We start from the raw sequence: 10,000 nt of genomic DNA, 5'->3' as shown, positions 1-10,000 counted from the left end.
TTAATGCCTTAGGAAACCATTTCTAAAGCCTTAGAAAAAAAAAGTTTTTCCAGCCTCAGGAAAATGTTGGGAAAACATTGTTAAAGGCTTAGGAAGACGACATTAGGTTGAAAACGTTGGGAAAAGTCAGTGGAGTGTAGCAGTCTTCCTGCCTTCTGGGCTAGAAGGGAAACTAATTTTATTGGTCATTCATTATTGAGATCTACCAAGTGCAGTGAGGAAAGAAGTCTCTTTGTGTGTGTGTGTGTGTGTGTGTGTGTGTGTGTGTGTGTGTGTGTGTGTGTGTGTGTGTGTGTGTGTGTGTGTGTGAGACAGAAAGAACTATATTTTTTTACCGTTCTTGCTGCACTTTAACCAAGACACAGGGATCATACAGAAGGCCAAGACAAGAGATCATAAGCAAATAACGTCACACATCCTCCTGTTTGTGAACAAGAAGGAAGGAAAGAGGCCAGATCTTCCCCAGACAGAGAGAGAAAAGATGAGTGGCAGTACCAATTTCTGCTATACTTTAAGACAAAATGAAGTATATGTGAATCTGAGTGCTGTGTCAAAGGAAGCGGAGGGCATGACTTGCTCCTCAGGAGGTCAGGGGAGCAGACCGGCACGTGACCACCTGGAGCAGGTCTTGGAGAGAGAGAGGAAAATATGATGCTCAGGGACAAAATGGTCCAGCTGGTGTGGGGTGTGTGCGGGAGACTGTGTGTGTGGGAGACTGTGTGTGAGACTGTGTGTGTGTGAGACTGTGTGTGTGTGAAGCTGTGTGTGTGTGAGACTGTGTGTGCAGGAGACTGTGTGTGAGTGGGACTGTGTGTGTGTGAGACTGTGTGTGTGTGAGACTGTGTGTGTGTGAGACTGTGTGTGAGTGAGACTGTGTGTGAGTGAGACTGTGTGTGTGAGACTGTGTGTGTGTGAGACTGTGTATGGGAGACTGTGTGTGAGTGGGAGACTGTGTGTGTGGGAGACTGTGTGTGGGAGACTGTGTGTGAGTGAGACTGTGTGTGTGTGAGACTGTGTGTGTGTGAGACTGCGTGTGAGACTGCTTGAGACTGTGCATGAGACTGTGTGTGTGGGAGACTGTATGTGTGTGAGACTGTGTATGCGGGAGACTGTGTGTGCGTGAGACTGTGTTCATGAGACTGTGTGTGCATGAAACTGTGTGCATGAGACTGTGTGTGTGTGAGACTGTGTGTGAGACTGTGTGCGCGTGTGTACATCATGCATGTATTCGCGTGTGTGTATGAGAGAGAAAGGATGAGTGGCAGTACCAATTTCTGCTATACTTTAAGACAAAATGAAGTATATGTGAATCTGAGTGCTGTGTCAAAGGAAGCGGAGGGCATGACTTGCTCCTCAGGAGGTCAGGGGAGCAGACCGGCACGTGACCACCTGGAGCAGGTCTTGGAGAGAGAGAGGAAAATATGATGCTCAGGGACAAAATGGTCCAGCTGGTGTGGGGTGTGTGCGGGAGACTGTGTGTGTGGGAGACTGTGTGTGAGACTGTGTGTGTGTGAGACTGTGTGTGTGTGAAGCTGTGTGTGTGTGAGACTGTGTGTGCAGGAGACTGTGTGTGAGTGGGACTGTGTGTGTGTGAGACTGTGTGTGTGTGAGACTGTGTGTGTGTGAGACTGTGTGTGAGTGAGACTGTGTGTGAGTGAGACTGTGTGTGTGAGACTGTGTGTGTGTGAGACTGTGTATGGGAGACTGTGTGTGAGTGGGAGACTGTGTGTGTGGGAGACTGTGTGTGGGAGACTGTGTGTGAGTGAGACTGTGTGTGTGTGAGACTGTGTGTGTGTGAGACTGCGTGTGAGACTGCTTGAGACTGTGCATGAGACTGTGTGTGTGGGAGACTGTATGTGTGTGAGACTGTGTATGCGGGAGACTGTGTGTGCGTGAGACTGTGTTCATGAGACTGTGTGTGCATGAAACTGTGTGCATGAGACTGTGTGTGTGTGAGACTGTGTGTGAGACTGTGTGCGCGTGTGTACATCATGCATGTATTCGCGTGTGTGTATGAGAGAGTTCTTTGGCTCTTATTAAATCTGCTTAGCCAAAGGGGTGTGGAGGCTTACCACCAGAGAGGTAGAGAGGAGCAGAGATGGGTGGAGAAGGGTGGAGAAAGGTGGAGAGGGGTAAAGAAGGGTGGAGCCCAGTGAGAAATGAGGAGGCATATTTGCTGATAAATGTGGAGCCATATTCACAGATCCACGCAGACATGAAGAGCCAGATTCATTGAGAAATGAGGATCCAGTGCCCTGAAGTGACTGAGGTGCCCTTGATCAAGGCACTTAACCCCAACTGCTCCCCGGGCACCATGCTAGGACTGCCCACCGCTCTGGGCATGTGTGATCCACAGCCCCCTAGTAATCACTAGTGTGTGTGTGTGTGTGTGTGTGTGTGTGTGTGCAGCCCCGTCGACAGGGGGGGACAACCGGGTCTGTTGTCCCGGGCCCCAGGGCCAGGGGGGCCCATCAAAGAGCCCAGCAATTTATTTTTTATTTAAAGTCTATAATTTTTAAATAATCTTGAAATCTTTCATTAATATAAAATTCTGTACTCAAAATAAACTCAATGGCTAAAATATATATGTTTTTTTTACCTATCTGCATATTTTCCATTAAGTGCATACACCCCCGCATCCCACTGAAAATGGTTTGATCCAGCACCGACCGTAACCGGCTGGTACCCGCACAACAGCGGGAAATACAGTGGTGGATAGTTAAAGTAAATACAGAAATCTGGAGCGCAGAAAAGAAAGGAAAACATTTACCTGACGAATTTTAATGTTGCATTGTGTTCCAGGTTTCAAAAGTGCTGGAATTTAGGCTAAAGTACTTGAAAATGCTTGAAATTGTAACTACTTCGTTTCACAACAAATAGCTGTCTGACTGAACAGTTCTCGTGAAGACGTTAAGATTGGGCGTTTTGAAAATAAACAACCATTAAATAATGTGATAAAAAGCGAATTATTTCGAGTATATGTATAAATATTTAACTTAATTAAGTTTAACGTGCTGGAAATTATTGAAATGGACCTTTAAAGTGAAGTACAAGTGATTTAATTCCACATTATAAAGGTGTATGAACCCTGCAAACATGACTTTGTTCATTGCGCTGAAGCACGTCGCGCGCGAAGTTACAAAAGTCAAGAGGTGCACGACCTCGCGAATGGACAGCGCGCGAGGCCCTCGCACACGGGCGGTGCCACTGCGATTACGTCATTTTCGCGCGAACCCTCGCGCCGCTCGCGACGCGTCAAATATAAACCAGTCAGCTGTCAGAAACAGCTTTGATGTGTGGCTATATTATATACTATATGACCTAACAGAAGGATTGTCAAATGACGAAATTCAAATGACGTGCGCCGGGGGGAGGGGGGGCACATTAAACTTTCTTGTCCCGGGCCCTAGCAAGACTGTCAACGGGCCTGTGTGTGTGTGTGTGTGTGTGTGTGTGTGTGTGTGTGTGTGTGTGTGTGTGTGTGTGTGTGCGTGTGCGTGTGTGTGCGCGCGTGTGTGCGCGTGTGTGTGCGCGTGTGTGTGCGTGTGTGTGTGTGTGTGTGTGTGTTCTCACTGCACAGATGGGTAAATGCGGAGGACAAATTTCGATTGGGGTGAAAATCAGAATTCACAAATATGGCACATTTACAGTTTCACAGATTCACACAGACTTGAGGAGCCAGATTCCCTGAGAACATGAAGCCAGAGTTCCTGATAAACGTGAAGCCAGATTCCCTGATAAACGTGAAGCCAGAGTCCCTGATAAACGTAAAGCCAGATTCCCTGATAAATGTGAAGCCAGATTCCCTGATAAACGTGAGGCCAGAGTCCCTGATAAACGTGAGGCCAGATTCCCTGAGAAACAGGGAGCCATATTCCCTGATAAACGTGAGGCCAGATTCCCTGAGAAACAGGGAGCCATATTCCCTGATAAACGTGAGGCCAGATTCCCTGAGAAACAGGGAGCCATATTCCCTGATAAACGTGAGGCCAGATTCCCTGAGAAACAGGGAGCCATATTTGCACCCATTTCTTGCTCCTATTTCACAGACTGTGTTGCTGAGCAAACCTAATTCAAGCCTTTATTGCAGTGTCTTCATTATTGGTGACCGTGTGTGCATGTTGACCCGCTCACAGAGGGTGTGGCTTCCAGAAGGTGTGGCTTCTGGAGGGAGAATCTTCCAGAGGGAGTTGAACAAAACCTCTAGTAGTTAACTGAACAGTAATGAGTTAATTACTTGAGCTGTTTAATTGTTGAGATTTGTTTCAGAACATGTGTTGTTTCTGCCCTGAAATAAACACCCCACCAACAGGCCACTCCTGCTAAGACAACAAACGGGGTGTGTGTGTGTGTGTGTGTGTGTGTGTGTGTGTGTGTGTGTGTGTGTGTGTGTGTGTGTGTGTGTGTGTGTGTGTGAGGGGGTGAGAGACAGAGAGAGAATGGAATGGATGGATTTATTCTGCAACTGTAAGTGGTTTGGGTGCAAGGCCAGGTCATGCCATTACGTGTGTGTGTGTGTGTGTGTGTGTGTGTGTGTGTGTGTGTGTGTGTGTGTGTGTGTGTGAGTGTATGAATTGTCTGAATTGTCTGAAGAAGGAGGTGAAAGAACAAATGGGTCAAGATTAAACTGAACGCCAGGAGACAAGCAAGAGTCAGAGAAGGAGAGAAAGATTGAGATGGAGAGAGAGAGAAGGAGAGAGATGGAGACAGAGGGAGAGGGAGGGAGAAGCAGTGGAACAGATGGACTGTGGTTAATATCATTCGCAGAATCATCTGTGGGTGATATATTGAAATGTGGACATTACCCACTGACCACACGCCCTCAGAAACACATCTCACAGGTGATTGAGGAGTTTCCTCCTGTGTAGACCAGCTGCCCGTCTGACTCCTCTACAATTTTCTACGTTGCTGTCTAAACTAAGGTGTCTGAGGAATTGACTAGACTAGACTAGAAGATAACAGAATGTGTATATCTGAGGAGTGCATATCCCTGATATGTGTGTATCCCAGGTATGTGTGCATACTACATACACTATATTGCCAAAGGAATTCGCTCAACCATCCAAATTAGTGAAGTCAGGTGTTCCAATCCCCTCCATGGCCACAGGTGTATAACATAAAGCACCTAGGCATTACAAACATTTGTGAAAGAATGGGTCGCTCTCAGGCGCTCAGTGAATTCCAGTGTGGAACTGTGATTGGATGCCACCTGTGCAACAAATCCAGTCATGAAATTTCCTCACTCCTAAATATTCCACAGTCAACTGTCAGATAATAGGAAATTATAAGGAAATGGAAGTATTTGGGAGCAACAGCAACTCAGCCCTGAAGTGGTAGACCACGTAAACAGAGCGAGGTCAGAGGATGCTGAAGCGTGTAGTGTGAAGAGGTCACCAACTTCACCCCAGTTATGTGTACAGTATATCCCAGGAATGTGTATCCTGGATGTGTGTATGTCCTGGGTGTGTGTATATCTCAGGATCAGTATGAAAGCATGTCTTATAGTAGAGGAGAGCAAGCCACCTCTAGTTATGAGTGTGTGTTGTTTGATGATGTCGCATGCTGTCAGGGACGGTCTTTGTGTGAGTGTTTGTGTGTGTGTGTTTGCGCATGAGTGTACATGTGTTTGTGTGGGTGTGTATATTTATGTGCTGGTTAAAGTGTCGTGCTGTGGCTGGACGAGTGGTTTATAATTCTCACAGGCCCTGAACTTCTTCCAAGAGGAACATCTGTTTGGAACCCTTTAAACTCGTCTGTGTGTGTGCTTGTCTGTGTGTGTGTAATAGGTCATCCAAATTTAGTTGTTAAAATGAGGTTTGAGCTGGCATTCTCCAGTGTACTTTAGACAGACAGGATGAATGCATCTGGACCTGAAACTCTCTCTCTCTCTCTCTCTCTCTCTCTCTCTCTCTCTCTCTCTCTCTCTCTCTCTCTCTCTCTCTCTCTCTCTCTGTTACTGTCTGTCTCTCCCACTGGAGAGCACTGGCAGGTAAAATGAATTGTGTGTGTATGTGTGTGAGCATGCAGGCACAAACTCATTTGTTACTAGACTCTATAATTAAACTACTCCAGGGTATGTGCGCGAGTGTGTGCATGTGTATGTGCGTGAGTGTGCAGGTACGTGTGTGTGTGTGTGTGTGTGTGTGTGTGTGTGTGTGTGTGTGTGTGTGTGTTGAGAAGAAATGTTCTGCCTATTGATTGCTGGAAGTCAATTCTCCATCATATCTTAATCAGCCTGTTCATGGTGAGCTAGAAGGCCCTGGTCAGCATTGTGCTCTTCCTGTAGACCTAAACACTGCTCACTGTGTTTGTGTCTCTGCATTTCTTCATGTGTGTGTGTGTGTGTGTGTGTGTGGGGGGGGGGGGGGGGGGGGGGTGTAGGTGTGTGTGGATGTGTATGTGTGTGGGGGGAGCAGTATTATGGAGTGTGTGTGTGTGTGTGTGTGTGTGTGTGTGTGTGTGTGTGTGTGTGTAGGTGGGTGTGTGTGTGTGTGATTTTGTGTGTATAGGTGTGTGTGTGTGTGTGTGTGATCGTGTGTGATTTTGTGTGTGATTGTGTGTGTGAGATTGGGTGTGTGTGTGTGTGTGTGTGTGTGTGTGTGTGTGTGTGTGTGTGTGTGTGTGTGTGTGTGTGTGTGTGATTTTGTGTGTATAGGTGTGTGTGTATGTGATCGTGTGTGATTTTGTGTGTGATTGTGTGTGTGAGATTGTGTGTGCGTGCGTGCGTGCGTGCGTGCGTGTGTGTGTGCGTGCGTGCGTGCGTGCGTGCGTGCGTGTGTGTGTGTGTGTGCATGTGTGTGTGCGTGTGGTTTAAATGTCTCGCTGCTCCATCTCGTGGGTTTCAAACTAGGCCACTTATTCCCACCTCAACACATTCACAGCCTACTAAACCAGTCAAGCATGTAGACCCAGGACATCTCTTCTCTTCTCCTCTTTTCTCTTCTCTCCTCTTCTCTTCCCTTCTCCTCTCTTCTCGTCTATCTTTTCTTCTCTTTTCCTCTCTTCTCTTCTATCTTCTCTTCCTTTCTCTTCTCTCTTTTCCTCTCTTCTCTTCTCTTTCCATTGAGATCAGTCAAACTTGTCTTCCACATGTTCAAATCTATTCTGTAATGTTACTCTAACAGACTCTGTTAACATCATAGCATCAGAGCAGTTGCTATGGTAATGGCCTCATGCATTGACCGTGATCATAAGAGCTGAGGAGGTGAACGTCCCCTGAATGCTCACGTGGAACTTCAAAGTGTAATGAGGATCATGTGGAACGTGTAGTGTAGTCAAAGTGTAAAGAGGGTCACGTAGAACGTGTAGTGTAGTCAAAATGTAAAGAGGGTCACGTGGAACGTGTAGTGTAGTCAAAGTGTAAAGAGGGTCACGTGGAACGTGTAGTGTAGTCAAAGTGTAAAGAGGGTCACGTGGAACTTCAAAGTGTAAAGAGGGTCACGTGGAACGTGTAGTGTAGTCAAAGTGTAAAGAGGGTCACGTGGAACGTGTAGTGTAGTCAAAATGTAAAGAGGGTCACGTGGAACGTGTAGTGTAGTCAAAGTGTAAAGAGGGTCACGTGGAACGTGTAGTGTAGTCAAAATGTAAAGAGGGTCACGTGGAACGTGTAGTGTAGTCAAAGTGTAAAGAGGGTCACGTGGAACGTGTAGTGTAGTCAAAGTGTAAAGAGGGTCACGTGGAACTTCAAAGTGTAAAGAGGGTCACGTGGAACGTGTAGTGTAGTCAAAGTGTAAAGAGGGTCACGTGGAACGTGTAGTGTAGTCAAAATGTAAAGAGGGTCACGTGGAACGTGTAGTGTAGTCAAAGTGTAAAGAGGGTCACGTGGAACGTGTAGTGTAGTCAAAGTGTAAAGAGGGTCACGTGGAACGTGTAGTGTAGTCAAAGTGTGAAGAGGGTCACGCCGAACTTAGAGTGTAATCAAAGTGTAACAAGGGTCACGTGGAACACGTGTAAGTGTAGCCAAGGCGTAATGAGGATCACGTGGAAGTGTAATGGGTGGACCAGTAGTGGATCAGTGTTGTGACCGAGTTTTCTCTTTGGGGTCCAGACCCTACCCAGGAGGCACCTATAAGACACTGACTAAATTCATTAATTTGGGTATTTCCTTGTATATATGGTTTAAATGCATGACATTACCCATGGAGTACATCTGCAGGAAGGTTTCAGATCACCTTACAACTATTCGGTTATGAAGGCTTGTAAACGGCTATAAAGGATACTGCTGAAATTTGTTTCCAAGCCATAAGTAGATCCTGAAGTTGATTTACTCAGTTTTGATTTAAATCGATTTTATAAACTCAAGGTTTTAGAGAACCTTTAGAGAAGCGTCCCAGGTGTCTTCCTCAGGTTCCTGCCTCCGAGGACTCGCAGCACATGAGAAGCCGTTGGCATGACCAATTGCAGCCGCTTTAAAGACTTTGTCTTGGTCACTGCGTGATTCCATATGCGTTGTTTCATAGTTTCCATGGCTCCGGAATTGTTTTAAAAGGCAAAGAACTGTGGGAAGAAAAGGTAGGCAGGGTCTGAAGGGCGGAGCTATGCTAATCACTGCCGTTGAGAAGAGCTAAGACACAGAAGTTGCTGGCCTCAGGCCGATGAGGGCCGTGAATATGGGCACATGTGCACACTCACACCAAGATACACGCCCACACATACACACACACACACGCAGATGCACACGCATGCAGACACAGATTCACACACCCACGCACGCAGGCGCACGCACACACATCTACACCGATCCGTGTCACACACGTGGGCGATCACATAAAGACGTGAAGAGCATGTAAACGGTCTCACTGAGCCATGTAGTTCTGCACATACATACACCACACATACAGTAGATACATGTGTATGTCTCACTTGTGTCTCCCTCAGAGTTTAAAAGCTTAGTCCTGGATCAATACCTGATATCTGTCCCACTGGTTACTCTTCAACTATACAACTAATATTCCCACTTAGTACTGCCATCTACAGGATTTATGCTGACACTGCTCTTTTATAACCCTGATGTTTTATTTGGTTGATCTCTCTCTCTCTCTCTCTCTCTTACTAGTTCTCTCTCATGCAGACACACACGTGCACATGTGCACATGCATGCGGACACACACCCACACACACACACACACACACACTGCAAACGTCGTAATTCTGTCTTTGTCTGATTATATGGTCTGATTATATACAAATGTAAACTAGGAGTCTTTTCTCCGTGTCTGTGGTCCAGATCAGTATCTTCATGACTCATCTGTCCAACTACGGGAACGACCGCTTGGGGCTGTACACGTTCGTCAACCTGGCCAACTTCCTGAAGTGCTGGACCAACCTGAGACTCCACACGCTTCCCCCCCTGGAGCTGGCCCTCCACTACTTCTCCCTCTTCCCCGAGCAGAGGAACCCTCTCTGGCAGGTCCGTGTGTGTGTGTGTGTGTGTGTGTGTGTGTGTGTGTGTGTGTGTGTGTGTGTGTGTGTGTCACTCGTGAGAGACAGGACCGTGCGAGTGTATTAGAAAGTGAGAGTGAGAAACACAGGGAGGATGTGTGTGGGTGTGAGGTGTATATGTGGTGAGCAGGTGAGAGAGAGGGAGAGGAACCTGAGAGAGTTGTATGTGTGGTGAAGAAGAGAAGAGGGGCGGAGCCTATATGGGGAGAAAGAGAAGAGGGGTGGAGCCTGTATGGTGAGAAAGAGAAAGGGGGGTGGGGCCTGTATGGGGAGAAAAGAGAAAGGGGGTGGGGCCTTTATGGTGAGCAAGAGAAAGGGGGTGGGGCCTGTATGGGGAGAAAAGAGAAAAGGGGTGGAGCCTGAATGGTGAGAAAGAGCAAGAGGGGTGGGTGTATATTGATGTGTTCCTGCTTCTTCTGCCATGTTTATGAAGACCAAAGGTCTTTAGACTGTTAACGTCGACTCTGCTGTTCCTATTATTATATAGGTTATATAGGTCCTATTATTATATAGGTTATATAGGTCCTATTATTATATAGGTTATATAGGTCCTATTATT

The 10,000-nt window shown here is 46.8% G+C and overlaps 1 protein-coding gene across 1 annotated transcript in view; it reads left to right on the top strand.

Annotated features, from left to right (window-relative positions):
* LOC143495186 (bifunctional heparan sulfate N-deacetylase/N-sulfotransferase 3-like) overlaps positions 1–10,000 on the top strand; it is a 27,073-nt gene that overhangs the window by 6,892 nt on the left and 10,181 nt on the right. The window contains exon 2 of the mRNA XM_076992493.1: positions 9,227–9,409. Within this exon, the coding sequence (XP_076848608.1) occupies positions 9,239–9,409 (171 nt within the window). The 5' untranslated portion in view covers positions 9,227–9,238. The remainder of the gene's footprint in view (positions 1–9,226; positions 9,410–10,000) is intronic.

The sequence above is a fragment of the Brachyhypopomus gauderio genome, unplaced genomic scaffold (genome assembly GCF_052324685.1).
Source record: "Brachyhypopomus gauderio isolate BG-103 unplaced genomic scaffold, BGAUD_0.2 sc94, whole genome shotgun sequence".
Lineage (NCBI taxonomy): Eukaryota > Metazoa > Chordata > Actinopteri > Gymnotiformes > Hypopomidae > Brachyhypopomus > Brachyhypopomus gauderio.
The sequence above is the reverse complement of the archived record's forward strand: the minus strand, read 5'-3'. Positions and strand labels throughout refer to the sequence as shown.